This window comes from Stigmatopora argus, chromosome 10 (assembly GCF_051989625.1).
Source record: "Stigmatopora argus isolate UIUO_Sarg chromosome 10, RoL_Sarg_1.0, whole genome shotgun sequence".
Classification (NCBI taxonomy): Eukaryota; Metazoa; Chordata; class Actinopteri; order Syngnathiformes; family Syngnathidae; genus Stigmatopora; species Stigmatopora argus.
This window is the reverse complement of record NC_135396.1, coordinates 16,745,964-16,766,809: the sequence shown is the minus strand read 5'-3', so window position 1 is coordinate 16,766,809 and position 20,846 is coordinate 16,745,964. Positions and strand designations below refer to the sequence as shown.

The 20,846-nt window shown below is 39.6% G+C and overlaps 1 protein-coding gene across 4 annotated transcripts in view; it reads right to left on the bottom strand.

Annotated features, from left to right (window-relative positions):
• Positions 1-69: 69 nt before the first annotated feature.
• vezf1b (vascular endothelial zinc finger 1b) overlaps positions 70-20,846 on the bottom strand; it is a 34,032-nt gene continuing 13,255 nt past the window's right edge. Inside the window, exons 4-7 of one of the 4 annotated variants that reach the window (XM_077612031.1) lie at positions 17,261-17,429; positions 5,449-5,490; positions 4,840-4,905; positions 70-4,650 (exon numbers count right to left, since the gene is read on the bottom strand). In XM_077612031.1, coding sequence (XP_077468157.1) covers positions 4,283-4,650; positions 4,840-4,905; positions 5,449-5,490; positions 17,261-17,429 — 645 coding nt within the window. In that variant the 3' untranslated portion in view covers positions 70-4,282. The remainder of the gene's footprint in view (positions 4,651-4,839; positions 4,906-5,448; positions 5,491-17,260; positions 17,430-20,846) is intronic. The other 3 variants (XM_077612033.1, XM_077612032.1, XM_077612034.1) reach the window with 3 other exon arrangements.

Here is a 20,846-nt window from a genome sequence, read left to right as displayed (position 1 = left end):
TGTGTGGAGATTTTTAGCTACATACACTAGACCTCAGCATTGTACATATGTCTCAACATAGCCAGTTGACACATTTTGCGGTTTTCTTTTATTCAGACAAACCAAATAAAAGGCACATTAAAACATTGCGCATAGGTTTACATAATAATTCTCCATTAACATACATTTTTTAAAAATGTAGGAATGTTTTACCTTTCTGCTAATCAGAAAGACTAGCCTTCGTATGTACAAAACATTTTAAATCTAATACAAAATTATTTTATAAAAAAGACTTTCTTGCATGTCTGTCATAACTATATCTAAGTCCTCGGATCTAAACGTTTGTACAAAGATATACATTCATTTGCCTTCACAACATTTGCCATTATCCCCCCCCTAAAAAAAAGATTATTTGGCCAGATACACATTTAATAAGCACCCCACCCCTACCCCCAAGTTATCTTGAGGGAAAAAAATGTGTCTCTTTCATAATCCAACCTCCTATCTATTTCTGTTTTAACTGGAGAAACACCACATTCATGTTGCAGAAAATAAAATTCTAATGCCAAAGTTTGGTTGTCAGATATCTACCAACATCTGTAAAAGTCTTCCATCACAATAAAATTATGGAAAAGTCTTGCAAAGTATTTCAGGCACATTTGTTCACACCCACTACAGAAGGACATATGACAGCACATGCTTCAATTCACCCTAATTTTTTTTTTTTGACATATTACTATCATTCTAAAAAAATGTTTCTGAACTTAAACCTATACCAGACTAAATTAGTCCACATGCGACATTATATATTAAAGTAGTAGCTATTAAATGAATAAAAATGTCCAAGATCATAATGCCATTCCACATTTTGTAGCATTTTCCTTGGAGGACAGTGTTGACATGCATACAATGAAATGAGAACAATTGGACTAGCAGGACGCCAAAAAAATGAAAGCCTGCTAACTACATACAACAAATTGAAATGCTTCTTAATGTACCATTCACTCTCGTAGTGTGCATATGCTTGTTTGCTGCAAGTGCTTCAATAAGTCGACACTTTTCAAAATCAACTTAATAGAGGGTTCAGTTTGACAAATTTGCTTGGACCAAACATCAAAGAAAGCTCCAGCTACTTGTTGAGGCGGAGATAAAAAAATAAATACATTAAAAAAATAGCACTGCACGGCATTGAGGCCAGTAAAGAAAAAAGATCAAGCTCATCTTAAAGGATGGTTAAAAATGAATCAAATTTGCAACACAGTTGGCAATTTGATGGCAATACACGAGGCTTCGAAATGTTAGAAACCATCATCTGGAAGAAAAATGCTGTAACGCCAAAAATGAGACAATCTATAATCCCTTGATGCTTATTGTTGCAAAATAGACACATTAGAGATCCAAGCAGCCTCAATCTTTTTTTAACCATAGCTGCCTATTTTTGATAATTTGAATCATTATTGTTTATTATTATAGAATTATTTCTTATGTATTTGAATTATTTTAGAATCAGCTTGACAGCAAAACAAGTAACAGCTTTTATATCTTAATTTTTAAAATTGTATGGTACTTTTCAAAATAAATCCATGTGCACTATGTGGTGAAAGCTTTAAATCTCATTATACTTGTATAATGACGATAAAAGCATTCAATTCAATATTATACTCTACATAGATAATGGATTCATATTTAAGGTTTAAGAATTGAAACATTGGTATGATTCAAATCTAAATTGCCTTAATTTCATCGGAAATAAATCCTATGTTTAAATCACAGCCTCGCTTTAAGTTTCACGTTGACCTGAAAATATTTGTAAAATGTAATCTGTACAATAAAAATTCAGTTCAAAAGAATAATGCTGGTGATAATGTTACCCACTTTACCCCCTAAATCTTTGGAGAGCTCAAAATATACAGTTTTTTGTTTGTTGGTTTTACAACTAAAAGTTTATTTTAAACAAATTAAACCAGGTACTTTTGTGCAATGGATGGGGGAAAAATATTAATTGGTCATTTTTTGGCATTCTTGCTGTTGGTTGCACACCTCAATGCTGATAGTTCTTAATTGGAGCTTGTGGTGCAAAATCAGACTGACGCTTCCATTGGTTGAAGGCGACAGTGTTTTTTTCCAACTATTTAAAAAAAAAAGGTGATACAATTCATTTATTTTAAAATACTTATCTCAGTCATCTGGGTTTTATTTGAGGAATTATATCCTATGCGTGCTAATGTAAACATTCTAACCGACCCAACAACTGTAGGCATGCACTGTCCATGTGCAACTAAGCAAACCTATTCAACTCCAAGATATAAAAAAAAAAAAAAAAGAAGAAAAAAACCTTCCCATTTGACCTTTGAAAATAGTGGCAAGGGCGAAAGCTCAGCAGAATTTTTATTGTGGGAGAGAAGAGGGAAAAAACACTCTCCCATCTTACTGTACCAATACCTGACATGTTCTAATATAAATATATTAAAATAATCCCATATTGATGATGTCATACAAGTTTGTAGTGTATCAAGCAGTGATATCAAGTGCCCAGATTCCGACCAATTCAACAGAGAGACATTGGAGGAGTTGATTACAGATTAATTTGAAACAGCTCTTCAGACCAGCCTCAGAAAATTCAAAGAAATCAAAAATATTGCTCAACACAGCGTTCCTAAATGAAAGCTGTCTTTTTCTGGTGAAATCTTGAAAGACATGCACTATTAAATATTTATTAGACCTCTAAAAAATTTAAAATAATTAAAACAGAAACTGGAAGCATTTTTCACTGTTAAATACAACAGTTGTAAGATGTCATACGTTTTGACATCAGATCCCCAGAATGCAGTAAATCTTAGTCCAGCTGTTCACTTAGACACTGTTGTTAAGTAATTTAACAGAAATTGAGAAATTAATTTTTTTAAGCCTAAAATTGTGGGTGGAAGTGTAACTGTTGACAATGTAATAATTCATAGTAGTTGGTATCTATTTGACAATACAATTAAAAAAAAATATATATATATATACAGATACATACACACATATTTATATATGTATATATATATATATACAGACACACACACACATATATATATATATATATATATGTATGTATATATATATATATATATATATATATATATATATATATATATATATATATATATATGTGTATATATATATATATATATATATACATACACACATACACTGGTACCTCGACATACAAGCAATTTGAGATACGAGGAAAATTTTGAGCAAATATTTATCTTGAGATACGAGACAAATTTTGATATACAAGCAGACAGCGGACGCGAGAGGCTGCTCATAAGAACATCATGGGCACGGTCTCCCTCCCCGCAACTCCCTCGTGTAATGTCTTTGTGGTCGCAACTCCCTCGTGTAATGTCTTTGTGGTCGCAACTCCCTCGTGTAATGTCTCTGCGAGCACTGGGCGGAGCACTGTCAGAATTCAATTATAAAGGTAGCCAAAAGTGATAAATTTCCGTGAAAATGAGCGAGTTACACACGAGTTTCTTTGGTAAATTTGCAAAATATTAAAAACTGGATTTAGAAATATATAGCAATAATTTTCAAATATTACATATATATACATACACATATATCCATACACATATATAAACTACTTTTAATTGTATTGTCAAATATACTAACCACTATGAACTTCATACACACACACAAACACACATACACAAATCCACGCTGCAATCCTGGAACAGATTCGAATTTGACGCCTCGCAGTTGCATTTGGGCTCCCAAAATATTTAAAAATATAGAACTCACAAGAGAAATGTGTTGCTTGAAAAATCTTTGGTATTAAAAAAGAACATTAAGTGGAATAACTTAAAAACAAGAGCAGACAGTCTCACACTGTTCCTGTTGCTTTTCCCTTTTATAGATAAAGATAAGAAAGTACTTTTTCTTTCTTAGTTAGGGAATAGCATTAAACTGCTTTTTTCTTGGCAAATTGAAAGGGACGGCTTCAAAGGTTATTTGATTGACAGCATTTTGCATCAATGTGATGAATCAATTTGTCTAATATGTCAATCAAGTTTACAACGCATTTTTGTCATGTTTTAGCAGGAGCTTTTCCAAGCATTTCCTTCTCTTATAAATAATAATTTTAGTACTGATTTCAAATCTATGTGAGTTTGTGGATGATGATGTAGAAAATCGGACGGTATACGAACTCAACATTTTGCTGATATACTAAGAATGCTATTATACAAAGATTTGACAGGTTATGTCTATTATTAGGTGGTTACATTCTCAACAGTTACTCACTGACTCAATAAACAAACTACCAAGGAGGTGAGGATGGCAGAACTTGAGATAGAAAAGGCATGCTCTCCATTGGCCTCATTGCAATGTTAAGTGGGCCGGTGATATTCATGGACATCGGGGTTGTGATGGCCACGGAATGGGCAATATTCATGTGGGCTGTGGTGGGGATGTTGACGGAAGCTAGGTTTACTGGGGCCGTAATTGTGACCGGGTGTTGTAGGTTGACGGGGTTTGTTATGTTGACCGTGCTGGTTGTGATGTTCATCTGAGCAGCAATGGTGACAGGGCTGCTGGCATTGCCACCACGGTTCATGGCTGAGGTGATGGCTGCCGTGTTGGTGACTGGCGTGCTTGTGGCGGAATTGTTGTGCATATTGTTGGCATCTGCAAATTGAAAAAAAGGAGGAAAAAAACAAGACAAATAAAAGCCTATTCACCTAGGTATGAATTTTAATTAATTTTGAAACAAAGTGCAGTAAAGCCACAAGTCCATTCACCGCCTTGGTCACTGAAAATGTAAATAAATTATTTGTACATCATGTCAACTAAAGTAATATTGCTGGAGAAACCTACCTTTGTGAGAGTTGTCAATTAGGACTTGGAAGGAGTTATTTAAAATCTCTCCTACCGTCAAATCACCTAAGGGGTAAATTCAAAAAGCAGGATCAATAGACTAAACAGCTAACTTTCTGAGTGTTAAAAAGCTCTAGGTTTGAACATTAAAACAGTGTAAAATCACCCCCAGATCTATGTGCAGAAGGCTACATGAACAGAACAATGCATAACTGTTAACATGACTATCTAATCAGTTTAAGGCAGGGACAATTTCGGTAAATCTTGTCCAAACCAGCATCAAGATGGGTAGCTGCTGGAGTATTTAAGTCCCAATTCATCGAGGGAGAGCTAACAGTCAGGTAGTGTGCATCTAGCCTGCATGATGGTCCAGTTTTGTGTTCATTCCAAAAAAATCTACTGATCCTGCTTCATGAACTTTAACCTAAGACACACAACTGTACATGCTATAAACATAGAAACCGTAATCACATCAGCTCTCAGAGAAAGCACAGGTCATCAAGGCGAAATTGTGTAACAAGACTAAAAACTGGCCACTTATGTTTAGTAAAGTTTAAAATGGATTTTAAAACGTTTTGGTTTCGGCTACCAACTACAGGACTGAATTACCTTTTCGTGGCCCTGAGTGATTCCACTGCCAGTCATTTATGCCTAGTCAAAAATACAGACACAAGGAGTTACAAAAACATAAGGCAATATTGCCACCATTGAGGGGCGAGGTTAACATGGTTAAGAGTATGGCTTTGTTCGAAAGGTGGGTGAACTTTGGATCCTTCATCGCTTAACGGCTTCAGTAAATCGCATTTTTCTTATATTGAGTATATAAAATAAATATTCGTTAATATGTCCAAATTCACGCTGAAACTCGCAAGTGGAAGACAGGAGAGGAAAAATAGCGGAAGTGAGGCCCCCTGCTTCTTTTTCGGCCGATGTCGTCTATTTTCTTCCGATTAGATTTCGCATCGCCTGCACAATTCCAGCATGGCTTGGATTTTGAATCTGCGTTGAAAATGCATTCCTAAACGCCCAGCGACATCTAAGGCATCCAACGAGCCCAGGAAAAATTTAAACATGATGACAGTGATGGAAAAATTGAAGTTTCTAGATATGCTGAAGGTGGGCAACAAGTATTCCCATTATTGCATTCTGGATACCTACATGACTAGAACCAAAGCCAAGAGCTTTTACGATAGCATAGCTCCTGACGAAGACAATGAAGACGGAGCTAAGCATTGTACCAGTGCTGCTAGTGAGGCTTGTGATTTTATTGCAAGCAGAATGGTTTGAAAAGTTTAAGAAGAGTTATGGTCTACAAGAGGGGTGGCCAAGTCTGGTCCTCGAGAGCCCCTATCCAGTCTGTTTTCCATGTCTTCCTCCACCAACAAACCTGGCTCAAATAATCGGGTTCGGTATGAAGCTTCTGGACATTTGATTCACGTGTGGTAGATAGAGGAGGGAGATATGGAAAACAGACTGGATAGAGGCTGTGGAGGACCGGACCTGGCCACCCCTGGTCTACAAAGTGTTTCGCTCTATGGGGAAGCCTCCTCGGCAGACCAAGAGGCAGCAAAACGGTACGTCGAGGAAGAATTCCCTAACATAAATGAAGACAATGGCTATCTTTTGGAGAAAGTTTTTAACATGGATGAGACCAGCCTTTTTTTGGAAGAGTATGCCTTCCTGGACATTCTTATTCAAAGATGAACTGAAAGTTCCAGGGTTCAAGGTTTACGAGGATCACCGACGCTCATCATGTGTGGGAATGCTGCTGGCTTCATGGGAGAGCCAGCCTTAACTTGCGTGTTTGACCTTCCTCATGCTTTAAAAAACAAGAAAAAGGACTTGCCTGTCTACTGGAAGAGCAACAGGAAGGCCAGGATCTCGAAAGCCCTCACAAACGACTGGTTCTTAAACTGTTTCATCCCGAATGCGAAGCTGTACCTCACTAAAAGGGTACTACCATTCAAGGCCCTCATGCTACTGTTATAGGAGGCCATGGACCGTGTTGTCAATAATAAGGACGTTGACGAGTTAGTTGCCCGATGTCCACCAAAACGGACGCATGGCTAAATGCAACTCTCCGCCCAGTGCTCGTAGAGACATTTACACAAGGGAGTTGCGATGAGAAAGACAGTGCCCATGTTGTTCCTCTAGCTTTGGCCACACCTCACACCTGGCTGTATGCTCATATACCAAAATCTGTCTCGTATCTCAGGGTAAATATTTGCTCGAGATTTTACTCGCATCTCAAATTGCTCGTATGCTGGGGCACTCGTATCTCAAGGTATCACTGTATATATGTGCATATATGTAAAAATAATCAATAAATTAATGCACAAAAATGGGGTAAAATCCACTTCCTAGCAGCATTTCATGATCAAATACAAATACTGGAGCTTTTCAGACATTAAAACCAGGCCAGGGGGTGATTTTCCCGGGAAAAGAGAGTGATGAACGTCAATGGCGTACGGGCAAACATTGCCCGAAAAAGGGGTAAAATCCAGCCAAAAACAGCATTTATTGATTAAATGCAAATACTGGAGCTTTTTAGACATCAGAACCAGCCCCGGAGTATCATTTCCCCGGTAAAAAGACAGCGATGAACGTCGATACGTCCATACGTGAAATGACAAAAAATGCACTAAAATACTAAAATTAGGTAAAATCCACTTCCTAGCATCATTTATTGATTGAATACAAATACTGGAGCTTTTGAGACATTACAACCAGGCCAGGGGGGTGATTTTTCCCGGGAAAAGACAGCGATGGAAGTCAATGGTGAAACGCCAAAAATTAAACTGGGGTAAAATCCACTTCCTAGCAGCATTTTGTGATTAAATACAAACACTGGAGCTTTTCAGATATCAGAACTTGGCCCACAATTGAAATATTATTTAGGAATATAGCCATATTTGTAATTTTACTCACCAAAAATCCTTTTTACACAATATCCATTCTCCTTTCTTTCTTTCTTCTTTCCTATCGCCATCGAAGCTAATGATGAAAGTCGAGCCTGTCCTGTCATATTTCCGGCATAGTCCGTTTTGAAAATGGCATTAAATCAACACAACAATATATTATTTGCTTGTGGAGCTAAGTTAGCGCGCTGAAAGTGCCCCACACACCATTTTCCCGGCTGTAACAGGCTTGCTAGCTTCGGAGTTGACCGCCCTTTCTTAATGATGTCCATTTTTTTCCTGAAAAAGTCCGTCTAGAAAATAGCTTTGTGAGCAAACAGAATCTATTTGTTTTTGCTTCTGTCGGCCATAGTGGGTGGAGTTTGCGATCTCGGCTGCCTCGGTACTGCTTTGGCCCGCCTACTAGCCAATCATAGTTTGTGAAAGCAATGACATGTGCCGGCCAGCAAAATGCTAACGCCTATGAAAAATCATTGTGGGGTTGCCAACTCGAAATCTGATTGGTTAAAAGCAACAGTCTAGTTTAATGCAGCAGAGGCCGCAAGAACTGATTGTGCAGGCTTTGAGGCAGATCTGATCTGGCAACAAATTATGGCTGAAATGTGATTGGTTAAATGCTTCAATATGAAAACACACATCTGGAAGCAGTGCAACCAGGGGGAAAAGCAATGAAAGGAAGCTAACAGACCATTTGGAATAATAAGTACGTATTGATGGACAAAATATAATATGATTCAGATATTTCTTAGGCCAGCAGAGAAGGCCTTGAGGCCCTGACGGCCCGCCACTGGTTTAATGTAACTTTACACAAAACTGAATTTTAATTTTGTTGTAATCTTTTGTTACCTTCGTTTTCCTGGTTGGCGGTTTGCCACGCCTCCACCCTCACGTTCGCTATCGATGGGCTGTTTGCTGTTGTACTACGTATTCCCGTCAAAATATTCCGAAAATGATTCACACAAATGTCCTCACAATAGGATAACCCACGACCACTTGCCAACGAGAAATAGTCTTGTAGTACATTTTAGCGATCGCTCCGCTGCTCATAAAGACCGGCTCGCAACTCCCTCGTTGAAATGGGTCTGGCGCAGCCGCTTTGAACGGCGCCTATGAGAGAGTTGCGACCAGAAATATTACAAAGAGGGAATTGCGAGCCAGTGCCGCTGATGTTCTTACGAGCAGCGAACGAGAAGTAATATAATACTCCTCGTATTAGATAATAAAAATAACAGGAAATGCAACAACTGAGCTTACCCACATATTGATTGTGGTTAATGAAGTTTCATTCTGAGAATGAGTGCCATTGCCTATCGGCGTTGTGTGCACGAGTATACTTCATTACCCATAAAGCCCTCTTTTTGCCCGCGCGTTGTGCGTTTCCTGGTCGATGCGTAGTAGAAACTCGTCTGAATTAATCGTTCAGTGCTCGTAGATATTGTTATACACGAAAGATATGCAAAAAAGGCTTGGTCGCATCACGAAATTTTGATCGCATGACGGGCAAATTATTCGATCGAAATTTCCGTCGTAAGACGAGAATATTGTATGACGAGCGGTCGTGTGACGAGGTACCACTGTGTGTGTATGTGTATATATATATATATATATATATGTATATATGGTTATAGCTGTAATATTTAATAAATAAAATTTATTAAATATTACAGCTATAATCATAAAATTATCTGAATCACCGACTGATGTTAATGATATTTTTTGTCCATGAATATTTATTAAATAATTCCAAATTGTCTTTCAACTTCTTTTCGTTGCTTTTGCCCTGGTTGCGCTGCTTCCAGATGTTTTCATATTTAAGCATTTAACCAATCACATTTCAGCCATTTTTGTTGCTTGAGTCAGAAATCTACCTAGAGGCCTTCACAATCAGTTCTGCAGGCCCTGTATCATAAAATAAGCGTCGATAAATCTGTTGCTTTAACCCAGGGGTGTCAAACCGGTCCTCAAAGGGCCGCAGTGGGTGCAGGTTTTCATTCCAACTCAACAAGAGAATACCTTTTGCAAGTGTAATCAGTTAATTAAAGTCAGGTGCTACTTATTTTAGAAGACACCTGATTGGTTAAAATGTCAGCACTGGATCGGTTGGACCAAAGACCAGGACCCACTGTGGCCCTCGGTGGAATCGGTTTGAGACATGTGCTTGAACCAATCAGATTTCGAGTTGTCAACACCAAGGTCTTCTCGCAGGCGTAGGGATAGGTCATTGCTTTAACAAACTCTGATTGGCTAGTGATCGAGTGGACTAGCCAGAGCTACCAAACTGTATCTGTCACGAGCTGCACAAGCAAATATATTGTTGTGTTGATTTAATAGCGGTTTTGTCAACCCACAATGGCTGAAGGAGGAGAACAAATGGATTTGGTTGCAGATTTAATGTCAAAGCCATTTTCAAGACGGATTGTTCAAGAAAAGCTGAACATCATTGAGAAAGGTCGGACAACCAGAGTGGAGCTACAGCTCACCGAGCAAGTGCACAGGCAAATGGAGCGCCACAACGAAAAGGTGAAGAAAAATAGGGAAATCTTTAAAAAGACTGATAGACTGTCATTTTTGGGGTCTGGGGGCAAGCAGGAACTTTCATTTCAGGGACACGGCGAAAGCGCTGGATCCAAAAACAAAGGAAACTGTGGAGCTTCCTTCTCTCATTGTTGAGAGAAACACAGATTTACATTACCACCTGTCCACTAAGAAAGTGTTTAGTGGTACATCAGGCAAAATACAAAATGACCTGATCACTGCTATTGCTGAAGTGGTGGGGGATAAGATCAGAAGGGAAGTTAATAAAGCACCATTTGTCTCTGTTATGGTGGATGAGACGGCAGACACGAGTAACGCACGGCAGCTCGCACTGATTTTTGGTGACTACAATGTGGTTATATTCCTAAATATTTCAATTTTCTGAGGTTACTATTGACGCGTTTTATGCGTCGCAGCTGTAGCTTCAGCAAAGGTTTTATAGCCATTCATTCCTTTTCTGAACCGCTTTATCCTCATTAGGGTTACAGGGGGTGCTGTAGCCTATCCCAGCTGACTCCGAGCCAGAGGCGGGGGACACCCTGAATCGGTGGCCAGCGGATCGTAAAGCAAAAGGAGACGGACATGCTTTCACTCTCACACTCATACCTACGGGCAATTTAGAGTGTCCAATCACCCTACCATGCATGTTTTTGGAATGTGGGAGGAAACCGGAGTACCCGGAGGAAACCCACGCAGGCCGGGAGTGAGCATGCAAACTCCAAACAGGTGGACCAACCAGGATTTTAACCCAGGAGCCCAGAGCTGTGAGGGCGACACGCTAACCACACGCACCACCGAGCCGTCCAGTTTTATAGCCATAAAATAGTTAATGAGGGTTGGATTGATTCAGACGCAGCACTACTGAAGGCCTAGGTGTGAAATGCATGGCCCGCCACTGATAAATATACACTTTTTGATAATTTTACTTTTGTATTTGTATTTCTGGATAGGCGCGAAAACATGTACAGACGTACCCCTATTTACGAAATTAATTGGTTCCAACACATATGAAGGTTATGATCTTCATTACTAAAACGTGGCATTACTCAGTACAGACTTAACGTGGAGTGCCCGGACAAGACAGAGAGTACAGGAGTGAGACTTGACGAACAGCAACGTACTCGCAACGGCATAAACTTTAACTTTAACTTAAATAAACTTAGATTACTATACAAACACACTTAAAAAATAAGTTTGTGTTACGTTACACTAAATTTAACCCTTGTGCGATAACCGAGGCAAAGATGTTAATGTATTCTCCCGCGGATTTCGAGTCGGAACTTCCTGCTTCTCCATGCTTTAGAACCAGGTGCATCCCAGTTCATTTTAAAAAATTATTGAACCAGCTACGACTTGGTTTGAAGGGTTTTGCTTGTATCTTTTTCATTTGTTTATTTTTTGCTTTCAAGTCCACGTAGATTCTGCTGACCAAACGTCCGGCGACCAAACGCCCGGCGACCAAAAGTCCGGCGACCAAAAGTCCGGCGACCAAAAGTCCGGCGACCAAAAGTCCGGCGACCAAAAGTCCGGCGACCAAACAAGGTAAAACAACACGGTCTACGCATCAATCAAAGCCAACAATGGCCCTGAGCAGTTTCACTGAGCGGACGTGTGAGTGTATAAGAGTGTGTATGTACATGGGGTGTCCCCTTAGGAAGGGACGTCAGTCAGGGTCTTAACAAGTTCTCCAACAAAACACAATAAAAGTACGGGAAATTTTGAGCTTTTCTTTTGCCTAATAATTAATAGGGCATGAAGTATGACAAAATAATAATTTGCAGTTTGTATTTAGGGAATTTGAGCAACAATTTTAAATGGTAATTATCAATAACCTTCCGGGCGACCAAAAGTCCGGCGACCAAACGTCTCAGTACCGCTGGGCAGATTATCGACTCGGTCACGCTATCTCCAGTAAGAAATGCAACGGTGCTCGTAGATATCTTTACGCGCAGGAGATGAAAGACAGAGCGTTCCTGTTCTCATAAGCTGCCTCTCACATATTCGGCCACCCGGACGACCGCATCGGAAACCATCTTGTATGCTCGTATCTCAAATTTGTCTCAAATCTCAGGGCAAAAATTTGCTTGGAATTTTCCTCGCATCTCAAATTTCTCATATGTTGGGACCAATGTTCCCTCTAAGCTGCGCGCGTGCGCAAGTGCGCACTACTCTCGTCTTCTCTGCGCAGCAGCAATCATATGGCGCGCAGTAATTTTTTTGGGGGTATTTTTTTTTTTACCCCTTTCCCCATTATGGCGCCGTTTAAGCGGCAGCCAGTGGCAGTAGCGCTGTCCACTCTTATGTTTTTCGTGTTTTACAGCATGTTTTACATGAAAAATTAGAGGTAACATTGACATGCACCTGCTTGTGGCAGGTGTGATACTGGTGTGCCCATAGCGAGCAATGATGATGTCGTGACCGGATGATTCGCCTAAAGACGTTTTGCCGACGGACGTTTGACAGACGGACAGGTCGCAGAATGAACGTTCGTTCAAACAGCGTTTAATGATTACCGTAATTACTCGAATATAACACGCATATTTTTGCTATATAATTAATTCCAATAGTTGGGGGTGCGTGTTATAATCAATAACTAAAATAAATTACAAATTTTCGATCGAAAAAAGCATTGTCAAACTCACTTTGACGCACGGACATTGTGCAATTTCCAACTTTGAATTCAAAATACACGCATATTAAAGATCGTCAAACCTCACAAACATCACAATCCTGCATTAATAAGCTGGAAAGTAGAATACTACATTGTAGTGTAGTACGTACTTGTATTTAGAAATATGTCCAGCGGGGGGCAGTACATTCCCTTGTTACATGTGATAGTCTTTTCCATTGTGCATATCTTCAAATCATTTATTTATTCAATTTGTATGTTCCTTTTCTTGTTTGAGAATGACAATAGATATTTGAATTAAAACATGGTATTGTCAATTGAAATGTAGTCAATGTTCAAGGAAGTCTAAAAGGTATTGCAACATAACATGTCTACATGATATGTTTGTCCACTCTGTGTATCATCTATTGCCCTAAAATTCAAACGCATAACTCGACCAACTGCACGACACTCGACACGCTCGTACCTGAAGATTTCTCTTTCCGGTTTTGAACAAAACAATCGTGAAACGAAGAAAAAAAGGTAAGATTTCTGATTTTCGTCAGCGGGAAATTTTAGGTGCGCACTATATTCGAGTACTGCGTTTTTCCAGATTTTTTTGGCCCAAAATTACCTGCGTGTTATTTTCGAGTGCGCGTTATATTCGAGTAATTACAGTAAATACAAATACTAGTATTTGTATTTAATCATTAAACGCTGTTTTCAGCTGGATTTGACCGAATTTGAGAGCATTTTGAGCCGTTTGGCGAATGGACGTATATGGACGTTTTTTTGCCTCTATCGCGACATCATCGCGACATTTTACCGAGGAATTCACTTCCCTGGGCTCGGTTCTAATGTCCAAAGAGCTCCAGTATTTGTATTTAATCATTAAACGCTGTTTTCGGCTGGATGTGAACGAATTTGAGAGCATTTTGAGCCGTTTGGCGAATGGACGTATATAGACGTTTTTTGCCTCCATCGCGACATCATCGCGACATTTTACCGAGGAATTCACTTCCCTGGGCTCGGTTCTAATGTCCAAAGAGCTCCAGTATTGGTATTTAATCATTAAATGCTGTTTTAGGATGGATTTGACCCGATTGCTGTCATTTTACGGCTCGGTTCTGCTACATCTGCCCGCCCAAGAGTGCTTATTCCCGGGCTGCCATTGATGGTAGACTAACATTGATTTTTACTATAATTTGGACAACGCCGGCTGCGGGCCGGATTAAAAATCTTAACGGGCCATATATGGCCCGCGGGCCGAGGTTGAAAAACTTGTACACACGATCCGGGGGCGGGGCGAGCGCGCGGATCCCGTTTCGGCGAAACCTCCGTTCGGCCGAACGTCCATTCGGCGACCTGCCCGTCTGTCAAACGTCTGTCGGCGAAACGTCTTTAGGCGAATCATTCGAGTACCGATGATGTCGCTCACACTGGTACTCAGTGCGCTCAGGGAGGTTGTCTTTCTGCCCAGACCAACGAAAAATTAGAGGGAACATTGGTTGGGACATTCGTATGTCAAGGTATTACTGTATAAATAGAGATATTGACCACGATAATGGAACACTGCAAAGTAGGATAACCCTATTATTACTAGCATACTACATATTTTCTCGCCTATACACATATACCAGTACACAAGTACAATTATCAAGAAATGTAGCCATACCTATACTTATGAAATTAATTGGTTCAGAACTTTTTTCGTAACTTGAAAATGTTGTAAGTAGGTGTAATTCTAAATAAAAGCATAATTTAAAAACTGCATTTTCTATTTGCTTGGGTTTTCTCTGTCTTACTAAAATTGATTTGATCTGAAACCTTTGTGTGATGAATATGCAAAAAACAGAAATCAGGAAGGTGGGAAATTCTTTTTCACGGCACTGTATACAGACGCTCCCCTACTTACGAACGAGTTAGGTTCCGAGCGATTGTTCATAAGTTGAATTTGTTTGTAAGTTGATTCAGTGCTATATTTTGTATTATAATTTATGTTTAAGGCCTATATAAGTATATTGAAGGTTTATATAAGTGCATTTGTATGTTTAAGGCTTGTATAAGTAACACGCATTGGTCTGTACTGAAAAAAACATTTAATAAAATGGAGAGAATATGTACAGTACTGTATAGAGAGAGAGAGAGATTTATGTATTAGAAACTGCCGAAAGAAGCGATCTAACGACGATTGCACAGTTTTCTTCTTTTTTTCATCATAAATGATGCGGTAGCACTGTATGGCATCATTCAATTGATTTGCAAACTTTGTGCAACGTTCAATATTTGGGTCCTGCTGCTCAATCTTTCTGTTTATAAATGGTACTGACGGTCGAACGATTCAAGTTGTATGCCCGTGAAACGCTCACCACTCTCACGCGCATCAAGCTTCGTTATTTTTGCCACTCGTTTGAAATGAAATGGCTTGCCTCTTCCTTGCAACTCCCTCAATAGAAGCCTTTTGCTTTTTACCAACCATATTCAATAATGGATGCACGAGATATTTAATGATACAAATGAAAATGGTTCTTTGCACACTGGAGATGCGTTCACGCACTTCCGCATTGCAGCGAAGAAGGTAGATGCTGGGTGAGCTGAGCCCTCACAGCGCCAGGCGTATTAGCGGCGGAAAGAAGCACTACTCGTAAAAAAATACAAAATCGAACTTACGAACATTTTTCGACATAAACGCAATTTGCAGACATGTTCGTGTGTACCGTTGTTCATAAGTCGTATGTTCGTAAGTAGGGGAGCGTCTGTATATGCCAATCAAAGTAATTGACATCTGTGGGGATAGTGATATTTTAAGGCTGATCCATTCAAGGTTGTGTACGTTGACGCATTCTATCTGTTTACATTTAAGGTGTTCCTAACGTAGAACCTCACTCCCCTGCCACAGTTTCCCTTACAGTCCCTTCTGAAGATATTGTAACCCGGTGTTTGCAACCCTGCCATCGGTGAATTTACCTTTAGCCAGGTCTCGATTAAGCATATAAAAAAATAATAATAATGGATGAATTTGGTCAGACTTTGGAAAGATGATTCTGATATTTAAATGACCACCGAGGAGTCCTTTTGGTTTATGTCGTGGGTCCCATTGCGCCTTGGCTTGGTTAAGTGTACTGTATAAATGGCCAGTTCTTCTTTTCTTAAATACAATGTTTCTTAGAAATACATCATTTTGGGACTTATCCACCGCTGGTTTAAGTTGAGGAGTTGAAAGCTCCTCGGCTAACAGGTGTCTAGGTCCGCAGAAATCCCTCTGGGACTTTAAAAACGGCTGATTTAGCTTAAAGAGTTGAAAGTCCGGCTAACGGACACATAGGTCCGCATAAAACCCTCGAAAACTCACCCATTGTTGGTTCATCTTGAAGAAGTTTAAATCCGGCAAAGCGGCGAGTTATCTGTGTAGCTAAACGTGTAAGTTCAGCTAATTTAGCTAATGGCGTAGCAAACGGTGTAGGTTCATCTTATCTGGCTAATGGTGTAGCCTCAGTTAACTTTCTGGGTTTAGTTAATCGGCCCACTCTACAACCTCGCTTTCGCAACCTATTCCGACGCCGAGGTCTTGGCTGTTCAGATCCGACAATGATCCATGGTCGTGGTCCTGTCGATCTCACTATCTCTTTCCGTATATTGTGCGCGTGATGGAAGTCGTTATAAACCGTAGTTATGTGCCGGAGACCGATGTTTAATAAATCTTAGCAGCTGGATTTGATATTAAAGTGTGGTATTAACGAACAACTTGCAAAAAAGACATGAAAAACACGAAGAGTAAAAAAGTAGGTAGTTTGACGCTACATGCATTGGCGTTGGCATCTTGTCATTTTGTCTTCGTCCATCCCTCATGGTTAAGAACGTGTTTTAACTTGGGGCACCTCGCTTTACATCTACGGAAACTCACCATTGTCTTTTTGACTTGTCTAAGATGATTTTCCAGCTGCCTCCACTTGCAAACCATGGACTCGTTTATGTTGGGGGGCCCCACTGCGTAGCGGATCGCTGCCAGTTTGAACTGCGCCTCGTCAGCGTCTCTTTGCAGGTGCCATTTTTGGGGGTCAAACTGATATTGGTTTGCATAACGCATACCTGCACTATTTTTAGGCACGTGCTCCATTCATTCCCAACCGCCCTTTCACACCCACATCCTGTCATCAGTCATGTCCGTCTTTTGACTATATCAATACAACGCGTCTGCACGAAATGAACCCACACAGTCAAGCGGTCAGAGTCATTTAACGACATCTATAGCATCTTGAATTTAGTGCATACACAAGGATCACCGACTGCTGGGGCACCCGATCCACGAATTTCAGACTTTCAAGTCAGAATGGGATTGCAATATATGAAAACAGCTTACCTTTATTGTTACATTGGTTGCTGAAGCTGGCCTGACCATGAGTCTTGAGGTGACTTGTGATGTATGCAGCACTTAGCATTTTGCCACAGATGTTACAGGTGACTTTGCCTTCATGTCTAATCATATGAGAGCGTAGACGGTCTTTGGTAGCAAAAGCAGATGTACAGGCCTGAGAAAAAATATATATTTATAGCGCAAAAACGGAAATCATTACTCCTAAAAAGCTGAATAGCTATTTAAACACTTGAGAATTATATACAAACTTGCTTCAAGCAAAACTACTACTACTTGGCCACGTGAGGGGTCGCCACAGAAAATCATTTTTTTCCATTTGACCCTTTCATCTTCCTCCCCTACAACAGCCGCTTTCATGCCCACGCTTACTGCATCCATGTATCTTCTCCCAGGTCAACCACTAGCCCTGTTCTCTGGCAGCTCCACCCTCATTATCCTTCTACCGATATAGTCCCTATCTCTCCTCTGGACATGCCTAAACCATCGAAGTCTGGTCTCTTTGACCTTGTTACCAAAACACCTCACCCTTACGGACCCTCTTGTGGTCTCCTTTCTTAGTTTACAAAATCTCCCAACACAAAGCCCCCACGCCACTGCAAGATTTTGTACAAAAAAATCCAACACATCAACAAGGGCTGGCTCTAGAGGTGACTGTGTAATTCCCTTCAAAAAGAGTACTTTCAGCCAAAGCAGCTTCTCTGTCCCTGCCATACCTGGAACACAATACCAAATAACATATAAGAACTCCCGTCTCTGAACCTCTTCGCCAATCACCTTAAAGCCCGGCTGTTAGACGAACATAATTGCGATCACAACACTATCTAAAACTGTGCTACGTGTGTGTGTGTGTGTGTGTGTGTGTGTGTGTATGTGTGTCTAGTATGCGCCATCGTCTATCTTTAACCTACACCAGGGACTAAAGATGGAAATTAGCCCTTAGATACAATCTTACATATATACATATAAAATGTCAATCATTACTTCGGGTTCGGGTCGGGCCGGGCTTCTCTCTTGCTGAAAAAAATATATGAAAAAGATGTGTGGTCTCTCTCGCTGACTTTTTAAAAAATATGTTTATAAAAATGTATACTAAAATAATGTGTGGACACCAAATTAAGGAATACTTCTTATAAAATAAATAATTAGGATAAAACAGACAGCTGCCAACCTCCATTGACCCCATTTCAGGAGTTTACCCTTGTCCCATTCCTGGGGTATTTCCGAGGTGAATGAATTCACGCAAAATTGATCTAAATTCTAAAATGTAAACAAAAATAAGCGTAGGACAATTTAAATCAAACTTTTATGATCATGTTTTTACCTCAATTGAAATAGTTTTTACACAATTGAAAAAGTACACCATAATGCAAATACCGTATTTACTCGCATATAAGCCGCTTTTGATGACTGAAACGAGGGTATGGCTTAAATGCGCATAAAAACAACTAAAAACTGCAATTTGACGGCGCCGTGACACGATGACGTGACACGATGATTTCACTTCAGAATGGCACCCATGCGTGTGCCATGACGTGACGACGCAAGCGAATGCCGATACGGTCATTTATTTCAAAATAGAGAAAAGATAAACAGATAAAACGCTAAACAAAATTTATTTTGACGTCTATGAATGAAATTCATGAGAAAAAAAGTATCTTGAATAAAACGCAAAATGTTCCCGTAACTGCTCGCTCGGGGCACGGCCATCTTAGTGAGGTCGCGGGGGGCAGCCTTCTTAGCGAGGTCGGGGCCCGGCCATCTTAGGGAGGTCGGGGCATAGCCATCTTAGTGAGGTCAGGGCGCTGCCATCTACATTTTTTTGGCAAGACGCGAGTAGCCTTGATTTTGAAATGAAACAAAATTACACCTTGATTTTTGGGGGGTTTATTTCTTGTTCGAAAGTGACAACTGTTATAGACTGCGATTGTGTCACAGTAAGAATGTACCCCGGAACCTTAAGTATTTGCCACAGTTTCTCCACGTCACTGTTATGATGGGTTGATTCCCGCCACTGATTGTAAACGACTAAGTGTTTTGTTTACTAAAATGTTCTGAAACTGTTATTTACTCAGGTTATAACAACAACTATTTGAGTAATATGAACCATCGAAAGAATTGAGATATTTTGACGTTAGAAGCAATATGGCTGCCACAACATCTTAAGCTTGTGGTAAGTTCTCATCAAGATAGACTTATTTCTTTTTTCTAATTGAATAATTTGATATTTTGCATTTACAAACAGGCATATTAACTTCCATATGATATTGACCCTAATAATGTGCTTTTGATTGACAGTATCTCAGAAATACCACTTGTGATGATTTTTCTTAAGATTTTCCCTTCAAAGTAAAACATTTGTACTCCCTATTAAAACCATATGCGAGTAAATACGGTTAGTATAAAAGTGAATAAAGTATAATTTGTTGATCATTTATTGGCAAATTCAAATTTCTACAAAATGAACATAAATGTTTCAGCTGTCCCTTACCCGCAGTGTTGTGCAATGTGCAAATATCGACCATTTTGGAGGCGTGAACATGGGATATTTTGTCGAATAAGAGGGAAAAAAGTTCTGCAAGTGTCTGTGTTGTATAAATTTCCTGTTTTCTTGTTGTGTTTTCATTAAAACGGAGGTAACCGTATTTACTCGCACATAGGCCACCCGCGCGTGTAAGCCACACCCTGAAAATTGCCTTGAAATGTTTGAATTTTACAATTTCTCGCATATAAGCAGCCTTCCTGATTCACAATTTCCACCTCCACATTTATGGTTTTAATAGGGAGTACAAATGTTTTACTTTGAAGGGAAAATCTTAAGAAAAATCATCAGAAGTGGTATTTCTGAGATACTGTATGAATGAAAAGCACATTATTAGGGTCAATATCATATGGAAATTAACATACCTGTCTTTGTAAATGCAAAATATCAAATTATTCAATTTGAAAAAAGAAAAAGTCTATATTAACGAGAACCTGATGCTTTCTAATTACAGAAATTACAATTTACTTAACAGAATTTTATGTTGTGGGAGCCATATTGCTTCTAATGTTAAAATATCTCAATTTCGATGGTTCATATTACTCCAATAGTTGTAACTTTTGAACAAGAAATACAATGAAAAAATCAATATTAGCGAGTTAGCTTAGCGTTGCCTCATCTACCCAGATACTCCGGTCAGAGAGTGAGACAAAGGCACACAGATTATTCTTCAGCTTCTTTTATATCAATTCCAAGTAATTGACAATGTAGAGCATTCTTCTTTGACAACAGATTACAGTCAACTTTGATGAACACTGAATCAAACTCTGCAGGAAAAGTTCGCAGTGCTCTCTACTAAAGACTACAACTCAAACTACAACTATAGGACCCCAAGCTGTCCGCCTAGGTGCCTGAACGAAAAGGATATAACCTGCCTTTTAATGAAAACAACGGAAAACATGAAATTTCTAACAATCAAAGTGGAATTTCAAAATTAAGGCTAGGCAACTAGGTTTATACGTCAGTGCCCTAGGTAAGATGGCTGCCCTGGACCTAGGTAAGATGGATGTGGCCCGAGCGAGCAGTGACGGG